The sequence below is a fragment of the Chroicocephalus ridibundus genome, chromosome 9 (assembly GCF_963924245.1).
Source record: "Chroicocephalus ridibundus chromosome 9, bChrRid1.1, whole genome shotgun sequence".
NCBI lineage: Eukaryota > Metazoa > Chordata > Aves > Charadriiformes > Laridae > Chroicocephalus > Chroicocephalus ridibundus.
In genome coordinates, this window is record NC_086292.1 from 27826309 (window position 1) to 27850764 (window position 24456).

Consider the following 24456-nt stretch of genomic DNA (forward strand, 5'->3'; position numbering starts at 1 on the left):
CTATATAATGTATTATGTATGACATAATAATATAAGGTAATGTATAAATATGATATAATATGATTTAATATAATGTAATAGAAAGTAAATGTGTATAATTATATAATCTATAATGATGTATGATATACAAGCTATAGAATCTGTACTATATAATCACATCCCAAACCCTACTACTGCTAACATCCCAAATTATGCCCGTTTTACTGCTGAGCTGGCACCCAAACCTGTGCAGGTGTGTGTGGGGGGTCCAGGCCTGGGGACGCCTTTTGAGGGTGGCAAAGCCCCCCCCTTTCCCCCCTCCAATGTAGGGAGGGGACGAACAGCCCGGGCACTGCTCCCCTGCACCGCGCATCCCTGGAGGCGGGTGGCGGGGCTGTGTGTGTCCCCCTTGAACCGCGCATCCCTGGAGCGGGGGTGGCGGGGCGGTCCCCACCCTGAACCGTGCATCCCCGGAGCGGGGGTTAGCGGGGCGGTCCCCCCCCCCCGCCCGGCGCTGACATCAGTCCCGGCGTCCCCGCCGCCGCATCCCGCCCGCATCCCGCCGCCATGGCCGCCAGCCCGGCCTACGGGGAGGAGAAGGGGGGGTCCTCCAGCCTGGGGGAGCCCGAGTACGGCCACGACCCCGCCAGCGGCGGCATCTTCTCCTCCGACTACAAGAGGTGGGGACAAGGTGGGGGAGGCGGGGGACGACAGGGGACAAGGGCCGAGCCTGGCCGGGTGGCTGCCGCCGTGGGCCTCGGCCGCCATCCCCGGCGGTACCCGATGGGGGCTGGCAACAGTCCCCCCCGGGTGGGGGACGGGATGAGGATGAGGATGAGGATGGGGATGGGGATGAGGATGGGGACAGGGGACGCCGTCACGCCGCTGCCACTGCAGGTTGCAAAGGCCGCGCAAGGTTTCGGGGGAAAACCGCAGGGTTTTAGAGCCACTGTGGCGGGGGGGATGAGCGGGGACCCCCCCCAGAGCATCCCCCATCCCTGGGCGGGGGGAACCATGGGCACGGTGTCCCCCCCCGGGCTCCGCTGGCTCCCACGGCTCTCGCGGGGGTCCCCGAGTGACGGCACCCCCCCCACCGAGGTCCCCAGACGGCGGGAGGGGCTGAGAAATGTCACCCCTGTGTGGGGCAGGCTGATGGGGGGGGCGGGGGGTGAGACAGGGATGCAGAGGAAGGTGAGGGGCAGGTCTCCGGAGCTGCAGGAACGTGGGGGTCCCTTTGTCCCCCCAGCCCTGGCAGTGTCCCCCACTCTGAATGTGCCCCCCGCCCTGACCTCCTGTCTGTGTCCCCAGTCTGGCAGTGTCCCCCTCCCTGACTCGCTGACAGTGTCCCCCGTTCCCCCATCCCTGGACCTGTCCCTAATGCCACAGCAGTGTCCCCCTGTCTAGCAGTGGCACCCCCCCCTACCGCTGGCATCATCCCCCAGTCTGGCAGTGTCCCCCCAGCCCTGATGCACTGTCCTCCCAACTCTGGCAGTGTCCCCCAACCCTGAAACACCCCTCTCAGCAGTGTCCCCCAGTCTGGATATGTCTCCCCAGCCCCAAGTCTGGCAGTGTCCCCCAGCCTGGCAGCACTTTGTCCCCCATTCTGGATGTGTCTCCCATCTGTGACCCACTGACAGCGTCCGCATCTCACAGTGTCCCCCCTTCCCTGATCCCCTGGCATTGTCCCCTGCTCTGGCAGGGGGATTCCCCCAGCCCTGACTCCCTGTCAGTGTCCCCCAACTCCTTGGTGTCCTGGCAGTGTACCCCTGTGTGGCAGCATCATGGTCCCTACCCGGCTGTGTCCCCCAGTCTGGCAGTGTCCCTCCATCCCTGTCCCTCTGGCAGTGTCCCCCAATCTGGCAGTGACACCCTAGTCTTGACCCACTGACAGTGTTCCCAAGCTGGATATGTCCTCTCATCCCTGCCCTTCTGGGGGACTGCCCCAAGGCTGGCAGTGTCCCCTCATTTGTCAGTCTCCTCCCTCCCTGACTCCCGGCAGTGTCCCCCAGCCTGGCAGTGTCCCAATCCATGATCCCCTGGCAGTGTCCCCATCTCACAGTGTTCCCCCTTTCCATGAGCCTCTGGCAGTGTCCCCTGGTTTGACCCCCACTGGCAGTGTCCCCCAGTCTGGCATTGTCCCCTGATCCCTGCCCCTCTGGCAGTTCCCCAGTCTGGATGTGTCCCCCATCCATGACCCGCTGGCAGTGTCTGCATCTCACAGTGTCCCCCCCTTCCCTGATCCCCTGGCATTGTCCCCCACTCTGCCAGTGTCTCCCCAGCCCTGACTCCCTGTCAGTGTCCCCCGACTCCCTGGTGTCCTGGTAGTGTAGCCCTGTCTGGCAGCATCATGCTCCCTACCCCTGGCAGTGTCCCCCAGTCTGGCAGTGTTCCCCCACCCCTGATCCCCTGACAGTGTCCCCGGCCTGTGCACTGCCCTTCCCCAAAGCCTGTCCCCTTGTGGCCACACCAGATCTGTCACCATCCCCTGAGCCGGGCATGGCGCGTGGGGCAAGATAAATGCAGTCCCACCACACACGTGGGACACCCACAGATGTCCCGCTGTGCCACCCTCACCACCCAGGTGGGCGTCCCATCATGATGCTGGGTCCCCGGCCAGGACTGAGCCACCCAAACCACCCGGGAGGAGCTCCCTGTAATGTCCCCAGGCCACAGCTGCAGGACAGGTGTCTCTTGGGACGTGACACCACAGGGTGGCTTTGTCCACTGGGAAGGGCGTCGTGGGCGTTGCAATTGTGGCTGCAACCCAACCCCAGCCCCAGCATCAGGTTTCAGCTGGCGGTGCAGGTAGTAAGCTCAGGGCCACAGCCGTGCTGCTGTCCTCAGGGCCACCACCCCTGGCCAAAGCCATGCTGTCCCTGCCGCCGGTGCAGAAGCTGCTGCAGCAGCTACCGGCGGGGCCAGCCAGGCGGCCAAAAACACCGGCGGGTGGCGACGTGGCTGAGGAGGTGACGAGCCCGGTGCTGGCCGCCGAGGCTGGACAGCCTGCCTGCTACAGCGCCCTGCGAGCTGATGAGCTGCAGCCACTTGCCAGCACCGAGCCTGCAGTGGCCACTGGCACCGGGCCACCGCCGCGGTAAGACCCCTTCAAGGAGATCCCCTGGGACCCTCCAGTGACGGTGGCTCTGGCTGGGCATCGTCCCATGGGTGCCACCCCCAGCTACTGTGGCTGGATACAGCCTTGTAGGTCTCCCCGGTGTGGTGGGGATGGACATCCCTTGGAAAAGTGGACAGTGGTGACAGCCAGCCTTATAAAAGGCTGGTGGCATTTTCCCAGGCCAGGGAGGGGACTGGGGACAGGCTCTGCATTGGGGTGCAGTGGCACATCCATGCCACTGTGCCCATGGGGGGACAAGAGACACCAGCCAAGCAGGGCTGGTGGCTGGGATGGAGCTGGCGATGGGTGCCTGCTCGCTGGGAAGCGATTTGGGGACATTCTAGGGTGAGAGCCACAGCTGGGCTGGGACAGGGTCCTTGTCCCAGTGCCTGGGATGGGGACAGAGCCGGGTGCCAGTGCTGCGCTGGTCCCTCCGGCTCCTCTTTCACCTGGCTGTAACCCAACTCCCGTCCCCATAAATATTGCATGGCGAAGGGTCAGGTTGACAGCCTGATGGCAGGCTGGGAACAAAAAAAAAAAAGACTTAAAATGGCTAAAAATAGAAAACTGGATATTTTTTTTCCCCTCCGGCATGGTGCAGGCATGATGACCTCAAGGAGATGCTCGATAGCAACAAGGATTCACTCAAGCTGGAGGCCATGAAGAGGATCGTGGCGGTGGGTGTTGCTGCCACCGGCGGGGACCACCGCTGGTGCCGAGCCAGCTGCCCTGTGTCACACCGCTCCTTTACCCCCTAGATGATCGCACGGGGAAAAAACGCCTCTGACCTCTTCCCAGCTGTGGTGAAAAACGTCGCCTGCAAGAACATTGAGGTGAGGAAGGTCTCAGGTGGCCCTGGTGGCACCCATGGGTGTCCCCAGGGTCTGGTGCCTTCCCTGCAGGAGGGTTTTGGGGATGGGCTGGGTTTTGTGGGGGGCTGTGAGGTGGCCCCACCATCTTCACCCCGCAGGTGAAGAAGCTGGTGTACGTCTACCTGGTGCGCTATGCAGAGGAGCAGCAGGATCTGGCCCTGCTCTCCATCTCCACCTTCCAGCGAGGACTCAAGGTGGGCTGGTTTGGGGAGCCGGGGGGTGGGTCTGGGGGAGGGCAGCAAGTCCCTCCATGCCGCGCTGCAGCCCCCCGCATGTCCCCACAGGACCCCAACCAGCTGATCCGCGCCAGTGCCCTGCGGGTCCTCTCCAGCATCCGTGTGCCCATCATCGTGCCCATCATGATGCTGGCCATCAAGGAGGCCGCCTCAGACATGTCCCCGTACGTGCGCAAGACGGCCGCCCACGCCATCCCCAAGCTGTACAGGTATTGGCGGGGGGGGTTGGCTGCTAAATTTTGGCGGTACCAATAAGGGTGTAGTGCTGGGGTCTCAGCTGCTTGGTGCGGGCAGGGACAGGCAGGGATGGGGGGGCAGTTTGGTCTGGCCGCACCTGCCCTGCTCTTCCCTCACAGCCTTGACTCGGACCAGAAGGACCAGCTCATCGAAGTGATTGAGAAGCTGCTGGCAGACAAGACCACAGTGAGTGGGGCGCCATGTCTCCCCTGCCCCTAAGTCTGGGGATGTCACCATCCCCGTTGACCCAGTGTCCTCGGAGGGATGCAGATGTCCCCACCAAATTGGTGCCCTCGTGGGGATGCAGCCATCCATGCAGAGTGGGAATCCTTGCAGTGATGCTGCTGTTCCCATCGAGCCAGCATCCTCATGGGGTTGCCACCACACGCACTGAGCTAGCATCCTTGTAGAAATGCAGACATCTCCACAAAACTGGTATTCTTGTGGGTCTGCAGCCGTCCCTGCAGAGCTGGCATCCTTGTAGGGAGGATGCTGTCTCCAACAAGCTAGGATCCTCATGGGGATGCAACCATCTCCACCAAGCTGGCATCTCCATAAAGAAGCCACCATCCCAAACAAACCAGCATTCTCATGGGGATGCCACCATCCCCCCATCAAGCTGGCATCATGATGGAGATGCCATCACCTCAGTGAGTCACCCCAGGCTTTCCCTCCCCAGCTGGTGGCTGGCAGCGTGGTGATGGCATTCGAGGAGGTCTGCCCGGAGCGCATCGACCTCATCCACAAGAACTACCGCAAGCTCTGCAACCTGCTCATTGATGTGGAGGAGTGGGGGCAGGTGGTCATCATCAACATGCTGACCCGCTATGCACGCACCCAGTTCCTCAGCCCCAACCAAAACGTGAGTGTGGGAGCTTTGGGATGCCCCGGGAGCCTCGGGGTGCCTTGGGAAACATGGCTTGGGTCAGGGAGGTGGGGTGAAGGAGGGTGTTGTTGCGGGGGTGCAAGGCGTCCCACCTACTGGCAGGAGTCCTTGCTGGAGGAGAGCGCCGAGAAGGCTTTCTACGGCTCCGAGGAGGAGGACACCAAGGACACCAAGGCGGAGGCAGCCTCACTGGCCAAGCGCAAGCCCTATGTCATGGACCCTGACCACCGCTTGCTCCTGCGCAACACCAAGCCCCTGCTGCAGAGCCGCAATGCCGCAGTGAGTCCCCTGCCCCAGCCCTGTCCATCCCTGGAAGCCACCGGTGGTGTCAATGAGCCTGGGCTCGTGATGTCCCCACTGGCCAAGGAGCCACCAGGGTGGCTGAGGGACACCCAGGGCTGGGAGTCCTCAGGGATGGACTTCCTCTGGGTGCTGCTGGGTGGGACACTGGGGGACACAGCCAGCCACCAGGGTGTCCCCATGCCCCCCCAGGTGACGCTTGGCTGTCTCCCCACAGGTGGTGATGGCCGTGGCACAGCTCTACTTCCACCTGGCACCCAAGGCAGAGGTTGGCGTCATCGCCAAGGCACTGGTGCGACTCCTGCGGAGTCACAGGTTTGCTGCACCTAGGCTGCAGTGGTCCCCTACCTTGCCATCCCCATTGGTGGGACTCATGGGGGACCCCCAAGACCTTGGGAGAGACCCCCAAAAAGCCCGTCCCTGCAGGGACATCAGGTTGAGCCAAATTGCCAAAAAAAGAGGGCTTTTTGACCTGTCCCAGCCCAGACATGGAGGAGCAGCACCTTGGTGCCACCAGCCTGGTGGTGGATCCTGCCCTGTCTTCATGGGGAAGTGCTGGGGGTGCCCGGCCCTGCCCCACTAATGGCAGTCCCCTCTTTGTCCCCACAGCGAGGTGCAGTATGTTGTGCTGCAGAATGTTGCCACCATGTCCATCAAACGGCGGGTGAGTCTTGGATTCAATGTGGGAGGAGTTGGCCCTGTCAACTCGAGCAGAGCGAGGGCTGGCCAGCAGCCGCTCTCCAAGGCCAGCTGCCTGTGGGTGGCCTTGGTGAGGTGGGGACAGGGATGGCACTAATTCTGCTTTTTCTGCACACAGGGGATGTTTGAGCCCTACCTGAAGAGCTTCTACATCCGCTCCACAGACCCCACGCAGATCAAGATTCTCAAGGTGAGCTGGAAATATGTTTGGCAGGACGCATCACTGGTGGCTTTGGGGCTTCCTGGTGCTTTCCCTGTGGGGCAGCTGTCCTCCATGCCCTGGGGACAGGAGGACAGCAAGGACCCAGTGTCCCAGCACTGTGCCCTCATGCTGCCCGTCTCTCCCTTCTTCCCACAGCTGGAGGTCCTCACCAACCTGGCCAACGAGACCAACATCTCCACCATCCTGCGGGAGTTCCAGGTATGCCATGGCCATACTGGGGTGCCACCCTGGCATGGCTCTGGGTGCCAAAACACCACCATGGAGGGGACAGAGGAGAGCCCCACCAGGAGGACTGGGCTGAAGCCAGGTCATCCCCATGGGTGGCTCCAAAGATCCCCAACATGTGACTACCACATGGGCGGATGCCCGTCACTGGCATGTGGGTGACATGTTGTGTGTCCCCCCCCATGCCTGCACAGACCTACATCCGCAGCATGGACAAGGACTTTGTGGCTGCTACCATCCAAGCCATCGGGCGCTGTGCCACCAACATCGGGAAGGTGCGGGACACTTGCCTCAATGGCCTGGTCCAGCTCCTCTCCAACCGGGATGGTGAGTGAATGCGGTGGGGGTGAGACGGGGGCTCCATTGCCCTCAGGGCAGGATCCTCCTGAGGCCAGGTCTCTGCCCGCAGAGCTGGTGGTGGCCGAATCTGTGGTGGTCATCAAAAAGCTGCTGCAGATGCAGCCAGCTCAGCACAGTGAGATCATCAAGCATATGGCCAAGCTGACGGACAACATCCAGGTAGGTCGGGGCGTTGCATGGCCTGCAGGACTAGGGGAGCAGCAGTGGTGCCACATGCCTGGGGGCATTTTGCAGGTGCCGATGGCGCGGGCCAGCATCTTGTGGCTCATCGGTGAGTACTGCGAGCATGTGCCCAAGATCGCACCCGACGTGCTGCGCAAGATGGCCAAGTCCTTCACCAACGAGGAGGACATCGTCAAGTTGCAGGTCATCAACCTGGCAGCTAAGCTCTACCTGACCAACTCCAAGCAGGTATCAGGGATGCAGCCCCACAGTGTGCCTCAGTTTCCCCAGTGGGGAGGAAGAGGCTGGCCCTGAGTGTGTCCCCTGGCGCAGAGCAAGCTGCTGACCCAGTACGTCCTCAACTTGGCCAAGTACGACCAGAATTATGACATCCGCGACCGGGCTCGCTTCATCCGCCAGCTCATCGTGCCCACTGAGAAGAGTGGGGCCCTCAACAAGTACGCCAAGAAGCTCTTCCTGGCTCAAAAACCTGCTCCCATCTTGGAGTCCTCCTTCAAAGGTACCCACCCCTGGTCACAGAACATGGGAACACAGAGCCAGCTATTACCACGGTGCTGCATGGCTGTCCCTGAGCTGCTGCCACCTCTCACCCCGCTGTAGATCGGGACCATTTCCAGCTGGGCTCCCTGTCCCACCTCCTCAATGCCAAGGCTGTAGGCTACCAGGAGCTGCCTGACTGGCCAGATGAGGCCCCTGACCCCTCCGTGAGGAATGTGGAGGTGTGTAGAGCACCGTGGTGTGCTGGGGTGCACGGGGGTGCCAAAGTGGGGGCATCTTCTCGAGGTCGTGGGAGAGCCCCAGAAGGTGCCCAGGTTCTGCTCAGCTGCCCCATGTCCCCTCTCTGGTGCCCACACACCCGGCTGGGGACAGGAGCTGGGGAGGGTTGCTGTTTGGGTCCTCCACCCATGGGCAATGGCCACGTTCCATCAGCCTTGTGCCCGCAGGTTCCTGAGTGGACCAAGTGCACCAGCCGGGAGAAGAGGAAGGAGAAGGTGGAGAAACCTTTCTACTCTGACTCAGAGGGCGAGTCGGGGCCCACGGAGTCAGCAGACAGCGGTGAGTACCCGGTGGCACAGCAGGGCATGGGGCAGGGGCCACAGTGGTGGGGCAATTGGGCAGGGGTCAGTGTGGCAGGGACATCAGGCAGCTGCCACCATGGAGGGGCATGGGTCAGGAACCACCATGATGGGGCATCAGGCAGGTGCCACCATAGTGGGGCATGGGACAAGTGACACCGCAGTGGGGTATCAGGCAAGGGATGCCATGGTGGGGCATCAGGCAGGTGCCACAATGGTGCAGCATCAGGCAGGGGACACTGCAGTGGGGACATCCCATTGTAGCAGGAACATGGCAGGGGACATGGTGGGATGTGGTGTGGTGTTGCGGGGACGCAGCGGGATGCAGTAGTAAGATGTGGGGATGCAGTGAAGGGATGCAGAGATACAGTGGGATGCAGTGGGAGGATGTGGAGATGCAGCAGGATGCAGTGGGAGGCAGCAGAGGGTTCTGGGATGCAGTGGGAGGATGTGGGGATGTAGCAGGAGGACACAGGGATACAGGAATGCAGCGGAAGGATGCAGTGATGATGCAGCAGCGGATGTGGGGATGCCGTGGGAGGATGCAGGGATGCAGCAGGAGGACACAGGGATGCAGGGATGCAGCAGGAGGATGCAGGGATACAGCGGGAGGATGCAGCAGTGGGTGTGAGGATGCAGTGGGGTGCAGTGGGAGGATGCAGTGGGATCTAGTGGGAGAATGGGGGGATGGAGTAGGAGGATGGGGGGATGCAGTGGGACACTGCAGAGAGGTGGGGGGATGTGGGGGGACGTAGCAGCAGGGCTGAGCCATGGCCCCCACAGAGCCCGAGTCTGCCAGTGAGGAGAGTGGCAGCAGCAGCAGCTCCAGCAGCTCCAGCTCTGGCAGTGAGGAGGAGGAGGAGGAAGAGGAGGAGGAAGGCAGCGGGGAGCAGTCAGAGGACAAGGAGGAAGAGGAGGAGAAGAGGACGAAAAGAAAAGAGAAGGAAGGCTCCCGGAAGGCAGCCCCGGGGAGCGCTGGCAGGTACCCCCTGGGAAAGCGGGGTGCCCCTGGCCAAACCCCACCGTGGCCCTGGCCCCCTCTGAGGCAGGGTCTCCCACAGCCCCAGTGAGGAAGAGGAGGAAGAGGAGGGGGCAAAGAAGGCCAAGAAGAAAAAGACATCACAGGGGAGGAAGAGCCATGCTGAGACCTCATCGGAGGAGGCCAGCGCCTCCGAGAGCAGCTCCTCAGGCTCCGACTCAGGCTCCGAGGCAGAGGCCAAGCGGAGGAAGGAGGTGAGGGCCAGGCTGGGCTGGGCTGGGCTGGGGGCAGCACGAGGAGCCCCAGCACCCCCATTCATCCACCCTCCCTGCCTCTCTGCCCCCTTGCAGCCCCCCAGCAGCAAGGCGGGCCCCAAGGAGATCTCCCTGCTTGACCTGGATGACTGTGAGTGGCTGCCTGGGGCAGGTGGGATGGCCGTTATGGTGGCACTGGGGAAACTGAGGCACGGGCACCCACCCTGGTGGGATGGGGGTCCCACAGATCCTTTGGGGGCTGCTGAGCTGGGACGGGGACCAGTGGGGTGAGTGGTCCTTGTCCCCAAGAGGATGGCTGTGGGACAGGTGGCTGTGCCAGTGGGGCTGTCCCTGTTGGGGCACTGCACATGGGATTGTCCCCATGCAGCTGTGCCCCTGGGGTTGTGCCCACCAGGGCTGTCCCCATGCAGCTGTCTCCATGGGGATGTCCCATGGGGCAATGCCACCGGGGCTGTCCCCATGGGGTTATCCTCACAGGGCTGTCCCCATGCAGCTGTCTCCATGTGGCCGTCCCATGGGGCTATGCCACCAGGGCTGTCCCCATGGCGTTCTCCCCACAGGGCTATGCCACCGGGGCTGTCCCCATGGGGCTGTGCCACTGGGGCTGTCTTCATGTGGCTGTCCCATGGGGCTACACCAACCAAGGCTGTCCCCAGGGGGCTATGGCTTATAAGAGCTCTGTTAACCCCGTGTCCCCCCACCCCGCAGTCACCCCCCCTCCTCCCCAGCCCATCCCCTCCAGCAGCATCGTCTCCACCAGCCTGGTTACTGACCTGGAGGGCCTCACACTCACTGACACCTCCCTGGCACCTGCCGTAAGTGTCCCCAATGTCCTTCCTGGGGGTCTCCTGGGACCACTGCCACCCGCGGGGCCCGTCAGCCCACGCTGGTCCCTCGGTCCCTCACAGCTGCTGAGCCCGGCGTTCGGCGCAGTGAGGACCTACGAGCTGCTGCACCGCATGGCAGGTGAGGGGCTCTCGGTTGAGTACTGCTTCAGCCGCCGGCCCTTCCCGGGGGACCCCCACATGGTGGCCGTCCAGATCCAGATCTCCAACAACACCGATGCTGAGGTGAAGAGCCTGCGGGTCAGCGAGCCCAAGCCTCTCTCCGGCATGCGGATCCAGGAGTTCCCTGAGATTGGTATGGCACGGCACAGCCACAACGCTGCCGGGGGGGACGGGGACGGGGGTTGGCTGGTGGAGGGGACGTGGGACACGGTGGCAGCCCTGTGATTTCAGAGTGTCTGGCGCCTGGGGACACGGCCAGTGTGGTGATGGGCATCGACTTCTGCGACTCCACCCAAGCGGCCAACTTCCAGTTGTGGTGAGCGTCCAGCACCGGGCACGATGGGATGGGTGTCCCAGGGGATGGGGACATTGTGGGGTGCTCCAGGGATACAGGACAGCGGGGCAGGGCACGGGTGCTCCAGGGGATGGGAAAAGTGGGATGGGCACCAACATCCCTCCAGGGGATGTGCAGCAGGAGGGGACAGGTGACAGCCAGACAGGGCATGGGGTACCCTGGGAGACAGGGACAGCAAGAAAGGGCATGGGGTACCCCAGGGGACAGCAGAACAGGGTATGGGGTGTTCCAGGGCACTGAGGACAGACAGACAGGCACCAATGTCCTTCCAGGGGATGGAGGACAGCAGGAGAGGCTCCAGGGGACAGTGGGACAAGGTCTCTCTGGGAGACACAGGACAGCAGAATAGGCACCAGGATCCTTCCAGGGGAGGGGGGACACCAGGATAGGCATGGGGTGGTCAGGGGACAGCAGGGCAGGCACCGGGCTCCCTGCAGGGGACAAGGAGGTGTCAGCAGCCTCAGGTCCATCCTGACAGGTTCCCTCTATTTCTGAGACCGTTTGTGCCCTCAGCTTCCCTCCAGCCCCCCCTACCCAGGGCAGGGATGGGAAGTGGGACACGGAGGGGGGGACATTTTGAGCATGTGTTCTCCTCACCTGCCTGTCTCCCCAGCACGCACACGCGCCACTTCTACGTCTCCATCCAGCCGCCCGTGGGAGAGCTCATGGCCCCTGTGTTCATGAGCGAGAACGAATTCAAGAAGGAGCAGGGTGAGTGGGGGATGGGGATGGGGACAGGGCGGCCTGTGGGCACCCAGTGCCCCAGTGCCAATGCTCACCCCCCTTTTTGTCCCCTCTGCCGCCCTTGCCGTGGCCTTAGAGCACCTCGCGCGGCCAGGCGAGGGTAAGTGGCCACTCGGCAGGCCCCTAGACTAGCTCTGCTCCCCTCATCCCCCTCCTGAACCCGCAGCCTGCAGGTTGGGGTGACCGCCCTGGTGCCCCTGCTGGGTCCCTGCGCAGTGTGGAGGTCTTGTGCCACCCTTGGCACCATGTCCAGTGAGTGATGGGGACACCCTGGCACAGCGTCCCCATGCTCCTGAAGCAGCAGCATCCCTGCCCTGGCCCTGTGGATGGGGGTCTGCACTGAGCGGTGGGTGCTTGGTGCCCTGCAGCACACGGTCCCATCGCTGCCAGTGACTGGAGGAGCCTGTCCCCAGTAACGTGGCTCTGCCACTGGGCAAGGACGAGCCTGGAAAAGGTTGTGGAAGAAGGATTTTCCCAAATTCGTCTCTGCCTGGAGCAAGCAGGGCAGCCAGTTCAGGATGTCGTGGGGGACCTGGATGTGGGGAGCTTAGTTTGGGGATGGCAAAACGGGGCCTGGCAGGGACACGGCCACTGGTTGTGTGGCCAGAGATGGGCAGGTGCCTCTGCTGCCTGCTCCAGGGAAGCTGACGGGGATGAGTGAGATTACGGAGAAGCTGACGCTGCCCGAGAAATGCCGGAGCGACCACGCCATCGTCCAGCAAGTGACCTCGGCCGCCAACGTGGGCCGCGTGCCCTGCGGTGCTGACAACGAGTACAGGTAGCCAGACCCCCACGCTGGGATCAAGCAGGTGCTGTCACCTCTCCGGTCCCACACAAATCACAGCAGGGACACTCAGGGCTTCCTTTAGGACAAGGAGCCTGCGTGAACCCACACATGATGGTGGCTGTGGGTGGCAGATGCCTCCCTGGTCCCCACCAGAGCATCCTGGGGTACAGAAGGGTGATGGGGGGACAGCTTGCCCTGAAGCCCCGTGTTTGCTGGTGGGCAGGTTCGCTGCCAAGACAGTGACAAGCGGGAGCCTGGTGCTCATCACCCTGGAGCGACGGGAGGGCGCTGCAGCCCAGCTGACGGTCAACAGCGAGAAGATGGTTATCGGCACCATGCTGGTGAAGGACATCGTCCAGGCCCTGGCGCAGTGACAGCCAGGCCCTGCTGCACCCACGGCCTTGCCGTCCCACCCCCCTCTGCCCCACACCGTTCCCTGAAACACTCCCTGCCCCGATTTCTGTCAGGTTATTCCCCGTTGGGAAGAAGGAGTGGGACAGGGCGGATGGGATGCAGGGTGCTGTCCCGCTCAGAGGCGTGGAGGCAGCTCCAGACCCCACGGGAGCACTGTGTGGCTCCATCCCCCGGCCCCTCACCACCATCTCCTAGTGTAACCCCTATTTATTATGGCCAGGATCACCCAATAAAGCTCTTCTTGAACCCGCTTCCCTTCTCCTCCTCTGCTCTGTGTGCACAGCCGCTGGATCAGCCCCAAACCGTCCCCACACCAGGCACAGCCAGCCTCCCCCGGAATGGGCTGCTGTGGGGACATCATGAGACCAGCCAACTGGGGACATGCGAGTTGCTCGGATCGTGTGTCTGCTGGCTTTTGGAGAAAACCCGGCACCGAAACACAGGGCTGGGGTAAACATCCCTGGGGCTTGGCGGAGGGTGGGAAGTGTTCGATCCCAAGTAGGGATCTGAGGAGTCTTGGTAGGTTTCCAGCTATTTATTCAAAGCAGAATTGCTTGTGCTTTGACCACAGAAATAGCTGCTACGTCAGGGCTTGATCTATTCTGCAGTGTCACTGGAGGGATTCTGGGGGCCAGCTCGGGGAAGCTTTTCATCTCCAAACTTGGGGTGGGGTTGGGGGGAAGGAGTAGGAAGGAAAAAAATAAAAAGGAAATTTGACTCTTTATCAAGATATCTCCTCCCAGCACGGGTTGGGTGGGATTTAAGAGAGCCCCAGCTCTCGTTTTCCAAAGCTGCAGCCCAGCAGGGAGCCAGGCCCAGCACTGGAGGGAGAGGATGAGCAGAGGACATACTGGAAGGCCTGCACCCCAAATCACCTCCAGACTGACCCCTTCTGCTGCTGCAAAGTGGGTGAGGGGCTTTCTGCTTTTTCCAGCGCTTGGGCAGGAGACGGGATAAAATCACCTTTATGGCAGGCGAGGAAATGCTGGCCAGAGTGGCAGCACTGCCAACCACTGGGTGTCAAGTGTTTGCTCCGGCAGGGAAAAAAAAACATTTCTATGGGGTTTTCCCATAGAACTGCTTGTTCTCCCTTGAAGTCCTGCCAAGAAAGACAAATGTGTGTTAACCCTGCCTGGTGATGGGAAGAAGGGGATAGAAAGTTCCTCTCTGCAGAAGGAAGGTGCCTTCTGTCCCTTTTCCCTAAGCAGATGATTTCACAGCTCGGGTGTCAGAGGTGAAGACCTTTGCTGAAACCACTTCTGGGGTTCTTAAAAAGCCCTGTGATTTCAAAGAGTTTCTAATGGGGGTCCCATCACACAGGATTCCAGCCTTAGATCAGGATCCCAGGATTTGTTCAAGACGAGTGTCCTCAAGCCTTGACTTAGGTCCAGCACTCCTTACTCCATCACACAGAAGAGCTCACCTGCCACGGCACGGAGAGGCCGAAGCTGGGAGCCGGCAGCGGCACCGCCACCGCCCCAATTGCCCTGTTTTACCCCCTCGGGGGGGGGTGCCATTCCCCTCAGAGAAGGCACAGCAGCCTGAGGGAAGGCGGATGCCGATACCGGGCTTCGTGAGGCGCCGCCTCACAGGGCGGGAAACGCCGCGCGCCCGACACCCCGCGCGGTGCACGCCGGGATCGAGGCGGAGTAAGGTGGGGGTGGGAGGGGGTGGGTGTGCTGTACGCATGCGCAATAGCCTCTCCTCTCCTCAGCCGCCCCCCCCCCTCCTCCTCCCCTTCCATCAAGCCCCGTCGGGGCGGCCGCCCATAAAAACCCGGCGGGGGCGGCAGGGTTGTTACCCGCCAGGCTGTTCGCTTCTCTCCTTTCCGGGATTCGCCCGCTTGCCCGCATGGCCTTCCCGCCGGTGAGGGAACGGGAAAAAAGGGAGGGACGTGTGCTCGGGGAGGCGGCCCCTTTAAGGCCGCCCCTCCCGCCCCGTCACGTGGTTTCACACGTTGGCGGCGGTAGGTGAGGGAGGGAGGAAGGAGGAGGGGGGGGATGCTCTAAGGTGATTTCCCGCCCTTTTTCCATGGCGGTGGGATCCCTCTTTTCCCAGGAATTCCCCTCTTCCCTCAGCAGTAGGGACAGGCCTCTGGGGGCGGGAGGGGGGGGTCGGCCCCTCCCCCCCCCCCCCCCCCCCCCCCCCGAGGCCTGGCCCCGCTTCTGAGGGAGCTTCACCTCAGGCAACCTGTCGACATCCAGTCCACGAGGGAAAAACCAGTGCTCCCAGTCCAACCAGTGCTCATGGTCGCTCTCAGCCCAGGTTATGTGTGGGCAGAGGGAGGTGGAGGTGCTGAGCTGCAGTTGGTGATGGAGGGGTGAGTTTTTGGCTGAAGTAGAAAGCTGTTCTCTTGGTTAAAGCTTCTAAAATCTCTTTTTTTGTTTTAGCGTGCAAAGTGAACAGAGTGGTTATTTCTCCCTTAAACCAGGTGACTGCAAGCTCCATGTAGCTTCTGTTGGTGAGACTTAGGCTCTGTATCCTTAGACCTGTATCAGCAGAGGCAAGAAACAAGTCTGAAAAACAAGTGGGTTTTTTTTACCCTTCAGTATTCCCCAGCTAAAACCAATTAACGCTTGTTGTTGCTGCTGCTTTGGTGATAAGCTAACTGTGTGTGCTGGCAACTGGAGCCTTGGTGAGGGGCTGTGGAGAGGAGGGGAGCTGTGTTTTGTGAGGAGTTTCGGGATCCCTGTTGCTTTGCTGCAGTTTATCTCAACTGAAACAATCTCCCTAAACCAATTAAAAACCTTATTTCTGCTTTGATGATGTGCTGAAACAGGCAGCTGGGATACTGCCTGTTTCCAAAGCTGCTTGGGTGATGGCTTCAAAGTGTCTTGTTCCCCCCAAAATACCAAGAAGTAGGTGCCTCAACAGGGAAGCTTCTTTAAAAACAGGTGTTTTGGCAAAATTGGTGTTGTTCCAAAGTCAATGCTCCCATGTGAAATAATATTATCAAAACCCCTTCCAGTCTTGATTGTGGCCAGGTGTGTTCAAGACCCTTCTCCACCCAGAGTAAACCCAGGGAGAACTGCTTAATCTCAGCCTTGCTGAGGGCGGGAGAGCTGATGCTGCCTAGCCTAATGCCATTTGGGATGTGGCCTTGTTGCTTTGTTAGCAGTGTTGCTTGGTAGGAACAATTACACTGATATCACACTTGTTATCAGTGTAGCTGACTTCAGCTTGGAAAGCAAAATATACCAGGGGAAAAATGACTTTCAGAGCTGCTTTTGTCCAAAGTATGGAGCCATCTTGGCTTGATTGTGTTGAGACTGACATTTTAACAGCATCTCAGACTTCGTCTCAGGATTGAAGGCCACCTTGGCTGTAGCTACAGTGCTGAGAAACCCTTTGGGCATCAGCATGGTGCTGTCCCAGTGGGATATCTGTGAAAGATGTGAAAAGCAAAGGCTGAGTTGTATCTGAGGTGGATGAGCCTTGTCTACTCCAGAGCGTCCCCAGGAGCTAATGCACATCTTGGCTATACTGGCAGCTGAGCTTTGTTTAATGACTTCCCTAAGGATTAGGATATCGTAATCCTGTGCCCAGCACTGTTGTGATGCTGCAGGTTCTACCTAGCCCTGGGATTTCATTATCTGTAGGTTTCCTACAGGCGTGTCTGCCTTGAGGCTGTAGAGGTTCCTTCATTTCCACTTACCTTGGACATCTTTGGTGGCTCTTGCTGCACAAGTGTATGTTGTTCCACCAACTGAGCTGCTGCAGGTTGTGTGTGTGTCTCTGGAGTGGGACCTCCTGCAGGTAAAACCACAGGCTGCAGCTGTGGGGTTTGCTTGGGGCTGATGGGATGGGAACTCCAGAGACCTGACAGCCACTGTGCTTCAGCTGATGGCTTTTCAATGCGGACCTAGCAAACGAGCTCTCTTGTAAGATGTAATGTGGTAAGGCTCATTGGTTATATTTCTGTTACTCTGAGGGAGTGGAGACTCCCCCCTATTTCAAATCAAGCCTGGCACCCCTTTTCCCATACCATTGTGTTTGGTTTGGAGTGCTAGAGGTGTCTGGAGCCTGACTGTGCCCTCCCTGAGACCTCAGAGCATCCAGGGGACACATGTTCATGATTTGATATGGGTTCTTGGCTAAGGGTTTAGCTGTGCCAGGATATGATGGACTGTACTCTTGTCTGAGATTCACCTTGATGTGATGCTTTTTTTGGGTCTGTGTTCCAGATCTACCACAATGATTTAACCTGAAGCCTTTAAATTGTTTGCCCTGTGGCGCTGCATGTCTACTGCAGGAAACTGAATTGCCTTTCTCGTTTGTTTCTGATCTAGGAACATCCCTAGAAACTCTTGGCTCTTAAATGGAGATTGGGTGTCTTACCAGGCTTCAGGAAGCAGTGTTTGACTCCTGATGCCTTCAAATGACCTGTCAGCTGGATCACACTTCTGTTTTGACTTGTTTGTCCACTGGCTGCACTGTTAAAATAGTGTCTCCTCTCCTGGATTGGGGTTATGTGGTGTAGCAGGCAGGATCGGCAGAGAATGGCTGTTGTTGGGTCACTGGTTACACCCCAGTGTCACACCATGTGCCAGGTCACTGCAGGGCCCACAGAAGAAGGACCCACCAGTGCTCTGGGGCTGGTGCCTTGGTGAAAGCACAGGAAATCACCAGCACTGAGCCTGAGCAGTAGCGGTAGTTGCTGCTGTGCGGAGGACTTCTAGAGAAGCCTGGACAGGCAGCATGTCTTTAACTACTGCAAAACCCTTCAAGATGGAGTGCTGAAAGCTAATCCTGGCTGGCCTTGACTGCTCCTTTACTTGTCTTGGCTTGGGGATGGGAGAGCAGAGCAGGTTCTGGAGGATGCAGCCTCAGGCGCAGTATTTCCCTGTGCTTTGGTATTAACTCCGAGACTAAAGGATATGGGTGTATTCTCCAGCTGCATGTTTGCAAACTCTTTCCGCTGGCCTATCCAAGCTGCTGAATGGTTTGGGCCCTGTGTGCTTTGAAGACCTGCAGAGCTCTTCTCAAAGGAGTCTCTCCCTTCTAGGGATTTGGGGAGGAGCGTGAACTTTACCGGGGAAGGTATAGACACAAGCCACTTCCTACAAGGATTTGGATGCCAACTCTTGGTGTCCTGGATGTTTGCAGTATCTCTGGGTTATCCTTGACAGTCTTAAGTTTAAAAGCTCTGTAAGTGGAAGGAATTTTTGTGGAAATGCTTGGCTGCATGCTTACTGTTTTCTGTTCTTGTTTGTAGCAGGCCTGGTGCTGCCAGTTGTGAGAATCATCAAATGCTAAATGAGCAGGAGCAGGTCAGGCATTTGGTTTGCTGCTCGGTTTTATTTTTGGCTTGCTAGCACAGACTCCAAGGGAAAAGCTTTGCCTCCTGCTGTAAGTGGTTCTTTAGCAGTAACAGGAGTAGAATACGGAGTTTCACGCTTGTGCCAAAGCAGCCTGATGCGGCACTTCTTTTTATTAAAGATGACTGGCAATGCTTTCTTAAATTGAGCTTCTGTACTCCTCATCTGCTTTTTATAAAGATGACCTAAAGCTTGCTCTGCCTGTTCCCACTTGCCTGAAGCTCCCTTTCAGCCCTACCTGTCTTACTCTTGGCTTGTAAATGCTCCTGCATTGTGTCTGCAGTCCCAGGACCTTGTCTAATGAAAGGCTCAGCCCATCCCAAGATAAAGATCCCAGCGCTGAATAGATGCTAAGTAGCCTTAAACGGGCTGAAATCCTGAATCAATTGTTTGGACGCTGCCTGGAGGCATCGTGTGAGTCGGCAATTCAGTAGCTTATTCCTGCTGATTCCAGGACAGGGTTTCCTTTGATTTTTAGCTAAATGGTTGGTGGGGGGAAGCTCACAACTGTGGAGAAAACTGTGGGATCATGCAGTTACAGCAGAAAAACTGCTCATAATGACAGGGTTGGGGGGGGGGTGTGCAAGTCCTGTACTTGGCCTGAGTTCCTGTGTCCATGTGAAATTAATTCAGTTTAGACCTTCTGCCACAGGCCGCGTTCTGGAAAGATCGGTAAGGGATGATTTGAAAGTAAAACCAGCTCGTTGCTTCAGGCTTGCTACTGGGTGAAGCAGGGGGAGAAACGTGGGGGAAGTCAGGCCCAAAACTCTTGCAGGAACCCATCCAAAAGGTAGCTGTATTAAATGTCTCCTTGACAAGTACAAATGGCCCAATTTAGAGCTATAGGCTTCAGTGTGTCTTGGAGTAGCAGGGCCTTGTTCGCCAGCCTCACTGCAACTCAGTTCTCTGAATTTGGCTCTAACTCGATTTGCTTAATGGCAAGGATTCTGCTCCGGAGGCCAAGACTGGCGGGGTTGTACCTCCCTGCTCTTCTCTTTAATGTGGATCTTAATTGATAGCGATACTGTTTGCTCAGCAGCAAAGGTCTGCTGCAGTGGCTTTTGGGTGGCAGGAGGAGCTGCCCTTGGTCCAAAAATTCTGGTTAGAGATTAAGTTTAGTGGCTTCTAGATCAACAGAGGCTTAAATGTTGTTCAGCTGCACTGAAACGAGCCTGGATGTGAAAGTCGCTTGTGAGCAGATCTGGGGGAAGCAGCTGCTCTTGCCGATTCTCTGGACTGGCACCAGGAAGCAGGAGGGGTTTGATTTTATTTTATTTTTTTTTTGTGGAGAGGAAGCTTTAAGAGAGCTCTGGCTTGTGTAGGATGGTCCTAAAACCTTGATGCTGGTAGATCAGTGCCTGTGGAGGGTCATGCTAAAGCAGAGCTGGTTTGGGGTAACCTCCCTTTGTGGTCAGGAGCTGCTACCTAAAGGGAAGATTGGGAATTAGTTCTCTGCCTTGCCAAGGGAAACCTCAGGATTTGGGGCTATGTTTGATTAGCTGGGAAGCCATGTTTTTCCTACAAGCCTGTTTTCTGATGTGACTGCATGGCTGCTGACTTGGGCCATTCCAAGGTGTTGCTCAGAGCTCCCAAGTATGGGTGGTGAAGTGAGCCTTGCTCATTTCTGCTGTGCACAGGAGGAACTACTGTGGCTTCGTGTGGTGGCTGCCTTGACCATGGGCAATACACTTGTCCCCTAGTGTCAGGAGGCTGATTCTGTCAAGAAGGTGTGTGCCTCTGTGTTAACCAGGTCTCTGCTTTAGTGATGTGATCTGATGGAGAAAAGCTGCAGGGAGCTTGTGTTAGCAACTGTGCTAGTTTGGGTGCTGTGGCTCATAGTCTAAAGTTCACCCTACCTGTGGTGAGGACCAGCTTTGTGACTGGGACGTTCCTGGTCTGATGTGCTGTATTGACAAACTGCTGACCTGTTTGCTTAACTGTTTCTGTAATGCCAAGAATGGTGCTTGAGTGTTGCTAAGACCTGGAGCTAAAGCTAATATGAGTATTGGAGGCAATCCGGACTTTCCACAATGTGTTGAAAGCTGTGGTAAGTACTAGCCTGCTTGACATGAATACTTCTTTTTTCCAGAAAGAAGATACTGGGAGGAGCATAAAAGACTGCTGGGATAGCCCAGATGCCCCTGCACTTTCCACTTGCAGCAATGCAGATATATTCCGCCAAATAAATGCCATGTTGGACAACGCTTTGGATTTCAGTGGAGTCTGCACCACGCCTGTCACAAAAAGCAAACGTGACATCCTGCCAGGTGACGTGTTTGGCTGTGTTCAAGGCGAGCTTGAGGAATTGGGACTGGTAGAAGGTGGGGAGTTGCTTGGTGGGACCTAGTGAGCATGTGGTGGTAGTGGTAATCCTTGGTGGTGTGGCTGTTGGCCTGTGCTTGTGAGCAGAGAGCTGCTTGGAGTCAGGGTTAATGCTGTTTTAGTACTGGAGGCTTCATTTGTGTGCCTGAAATGGATAACCCAGGTATTCCCTGGCAGTTTGGATGTGCCTAGGAAAGCATATTTATGCTCACTGTGATGCTGTGGATCATTGTGTGGGCAGGATGTGAGGTCTCGCTGCTTGACCTGACAACTTCTGGTGTAGGTAGTTCCAGCGGTCTGCCTCTCCTTTGCAGTCTGCCTCTCCTGGAGGCAGGATTCATCTGTCGGTGGTTAGTATGGCTGATCTGCTGCATACATTAAAAATACAAAAGAATTTTGAATAACTGTTTGCTACAGGTCACTTAATCACTTATGTAAGAGCCCACCGAAGCAGGACATGTAGGTGAAGACTTTCTTGCAAAGCAAGTTTGGGATTATGAAATCAGTGCTGCAAGTTTTGCTTCCTGCAGGCTGAGGGGAGTGGGCACATTCTGCTGTGTTGCACTTGATCTGCCTCAAAACAGAAGGCTCTGTGCCAAAGCAGAGAGTGTTGGGTCCAATCTTATTTTTATGTAAGTGAAGGACATGCTTTTGTCCCTCTACAGTAGGCAAGATCTGCCAGTAAATGTACCTGCCCGGTGCCTGATGTTCTTCTTGCCAGCGCACTTCTGTGCAGTGGTACTTGTGCCAAGGATTTGGGCACTTGAAAGAGATTGCTGTTGCTCCTCCAGCCTCTGAATTATAGGGTCAATAAACACTTTGGCCATTATTGGAAACAAACTGACCCTCTGGACTTGTCCCAAAACAAAGTGGGAAGTAAAGGGAGAAACCTCACCAGCTGGTGACCTTGCAGGCTGCTGTAGGCAGAGGAGCTTTCGTTGCAGTCACTTGGAGACAGACTTGTCTTGTGCTCATGGATAATCTGATGAGTTTTAATCAAACGGGTGTTAAAAAAAGCTGCAAACGGGTGTCTGGGCATCCTGTGGGTCTGTTTGATGCTTGCACAGTGCAACTTTGTTCTCGACTAGCGAAATGACTGCTACCAGATGACTTCCAGTGCAGCTTAATCTCCTGGGTATTTGGAGGGCTTAGCACTGTGGAACCCGGGGCTGATCTGGCCATGTGATCCTGTGCTGGCTCTGCAGAAATACCAGAGGAAGTGAATTGTTCGCTTCAAGGTACGGATCTATAGCCAGCATTGCTTGAAATGTGCCTGGTAAAACGGTATTGGAGGATATGCTGGCTGCCCTGGGCAGTTGCGTAGTGAATATTAACTGATTCAGGTCAGTGGTGTGGTTAGTGGTGCCTTTTTAGAGATTTGCTGTTGTACTGAGCTGTTTAGACTTTTTTTGTCCCTTGGTACAGTGGTAGTCGGTGTTGTATCTGATCTTGATGCACTGGAAGCATAAGGGAGAAATAAACCTAAGTATTTTCCTTCAGCTCCTTACCATGAGCTCACAAAAGAGCTGTTTCTGGCTGCCTTGCTGAAATCTTAACTGTAGCCCTTCGTAGCCCATTTATAACTTGGAATGGAAATGTTTCCTAATTAACTTTCAGTTTACTTCAGTTAACCTAGTTGATAAAGCAAGTATCTCTGCCTGCCAGAGCAGATTCATCCAGTGAAGATGTGGGTTAGTTCTGGTCTTAGGTCTGGGCTTAGAGCTGGCACATCAATTTTAATTTGCAGGACTGTCTTCTAGGCTTCTAAAGCTCTTCTGAGGGACTGGGCTATTCACCTGGCAGTGAAATGAACCTGCTGCATGGAAACCTCTGCTGGGTCTGTCAGTTACTGTGGTATTTCTTATGGATGTCTGGAGAAGAGGGTCTTGCCTGGTGTGGAGCTGATGAGAGGTGATGCCTTGATTGGAAACTGGGTGGATTTACCTTCAGTGGTGTTAAACTGTGCATGTGTTTCAGGCTACTGTTGACTAACTTCTATGGAAGACCTCTTGTAGGGCAAGTATGGTGGGACATGCATGTAAAAAAGGGAGGCTTCCTCTAGCAAGCATTATTTCTGATGCAGGGCAACCAAAGCTGTGCTTTTTGGGACATCCTAAGCAGCTTTTCTTGTTCCTGACATAGCAGTTGAGGCCAGTCTTGCAAGTATGTGCTGGCTGCTGATGCAGCCTCTTGTGTGTGTTGGGGGTAACCTGACAGGAGGCTTTTAGCTTGTGTCAAGTCCCTTGTGCAGTGGCACAAACACTTGTGATGGCATGAGGAGAGAGGCTTGCCCACTTCCCAAGGGATGCTGGGCACTGCTGGGCCAGAGCTAGAAAGTGGCTGCCTTGGGTGCCCTCACACTTCAGGCTAATGGAAACATGTGATTTATTATTTTTTTTTTCAGATGGTGCCTCTGGGCTGTACCAGAGACTGATAATAGAGTACAACCTGAGCTACCCTGGCCAGGCCAGCAGTTATCAGCCGTAAATATGTGGATGAGTCAGCATCTGCCAGTGCATCGGCAGCTCAGAGTTATTCGTCTCCTTGCAGTCCTGGCCTTGTTTCCTTAGTGTCAGAGTCAGGACCTCTCAGTAGGTAACAAGGGCTGAAATGCAGCAGTTCTGTAAGATTCCTTCTGTCTCCGGATCAGAAGAGTGCATGAGCTGCTTCCCTTGTTTAATGTGTTGCTAATGAGCATCTCCATGAAAAAGTTGGCGCTGTCAGCAAGAATCCTAGGACAGCCATGATCAGCAAATGGGGAGGTGCTTCAGTGCTTGGTTGTGCCATTCTTTTGCAGAAATTCATACCTGGTGGCTGTAAGGCTGAGCAGCTGATGACTAACATTCAGAATATAATGCTGCCAACTGCCCCCTGTGCTGGGCAGATGGTTTAGAGCCTGAAGCAGGCTGTTGGAGTTGTTTGCCATGCCTTTCAGTGAACAGGGCAAGGCTCTGCAGGATCAGTGTCTTGCCTTTGGTGAGCCTGGCTCCTGGGTGGGTGACCAATGGAGCAGAGAGACCCTTGATCTCATGTGGTGTCTTGTCACTTGTGTTAAATCACTTCTGAAGAATTCATGAGCCTCTGGTGCTTTTACTCAATGTAGGAACAACTTGTGTATTGTAGTTAGGCTATATTATCATGAAACTTGTGGCTTGGGCAGTCTTAATGAGCCTGGAGATCTACCCTTAACGTAGTTGCTATAACAGGTGAAAGGACTGTCTCTTTACAATTTGAGCTCTTTTGTTGGTGGGCTTGAGGAAGTGATTTTATTCCAGCAGGGGAAATACTTGTACTTTAATCTATTCATGGTCTCAAGCTTTTCAGTCATCTTCCTCAGGTCAAACTAAATTTATCCTGGATGGAACTTGTGTGTAAGAAGCCCCTTTCAGTATTAAGAGGATTACATGTGGTGGAAAAGGGATGGCAGAAGTTCGTGACCTTTCACTAATGCTATTGGGAGACACGTGTGGAGACACCTTACTCTGTGCGATGAGGTGCGCAGCAGGATGGTGCTGAGGAGATCAGCACAGCAGCAGTCTGAGCAATGTGAGAGAACAAGCTTATTCAGCAGTCCCAGATCTGACACAGTTGGAGAGTTATCCAGATCTGGGCAGAGCTGCGTGGCAGAAGGGACTGCCACTGGAGATTTAGCTTACCATACCTAATGTTAAATCTCTATAAAGATCAGTTTGCAGTTAATGATAATCCTTGGTGAACGTAGTTGCCTTGTCAAAATGATCTGAGCTGTCAGGCCCAGCCTGACTGCCACAGCAGTGGCTCCTGGGTGCTTGCTCCAGGAGTTCCCCAAGCAGCAGGCTTAGATTGCTAGCCCAAACCAAAGGGTGCAGTGCAGCAGTGTGGTGA

General features: G+C 56.7%; 2 protein-coding genes across 8 annotated transcripts in view; both read left to right on the forward strand.

The window, feature by feature from the left end:
• Positions 1–329: 329 nt before the first annotated feature.
• On the forward strand, positions 330–13203 carry AP3B2 (adaptor related protein complex 3 subunit beta 2). 4 transcript variants are annotated; one of them, XM_063346805.1, is made up of 27 exons: positions 333–659; positions 3696–3771; positions 3853–3927; positions 4065–4160; positions 4251–4411; positions 4559–4625; positions 5119–5301; positions 5428–5604; positions 5843–5940; positions 6235–6289; positions 6443–6514; positions 6683–6745; positions 6967–7099; positions 7182–7291; positions 7367–7543; positions 7628–7814; positions 7916–8034; positions 8260–8371; positions 9175–9373; positions 9453–9624; positions 9721–9775; positions 10354–10460; positions 10554–10785; positions 10884–10968; positions 11621–11718; positions 12391–12529; positions 12762–13203. In XM_063346805.1, exons 1-27 carry the CDS (start codon positions 547–549, stop codon positions 12910–12912), a joined length of 3312 nt encoding a protein of 1103 aa, XP_063202875.1. In that variant the 5' UTR covers positions 333–546; the 3' UTR covers positions 12913–13203. The 4 variants fall into 4 exon arrangements, 3 of the variants coding, with proteins under 3 accessions (XP_063202875.1, XP_063202876.1, XP_063202877.1); XR_010072581.1 differs by lacking the exons at positions 12391–12529; positions 12762–13203 and having other exon boundaries at positions 330–659; positions 10870–10968; positions 11621–11638; XM_063346806.1 differs by lacking the exons at positions 333–659; positions 3696–3771; positions 3853–3927; ... (10 more) ...; positions 7182–7291; positions 7916–8034 and having other exon boundaries at positions 7404–7543.
• A 1585-nt stretch (positions 13204–14788) lies between these two features.
• Positions 14789–24456, forward strand: part of CPEB1 (cytoplasmic polyadenylation element binding protein 1) — a 42358-nt gene continuing 32690 nt past the window's right edge. For 3 of the 4 annotated variants that reach the window (XM_063346695.1, XM_063346696.1, XM_063346697.1), the window contains exons 1-2: positions 14789–14818; positions 20360–20537. In XM_063346695.1, coding sequence (XP_063202765.1) covers positions 14804–14818; positions 20360–20537 — 193 coding nt within the window. In that variant the 5' untranslated portion in view covers positions 14789–14803. Of the gene's footprint in view, positions 14819–15171; positions 15273–20359; positions 20538–24456 lie in introns of those variants that run through there. The other variant, XM_063346698.1, reaches the window with a different exon arrangement.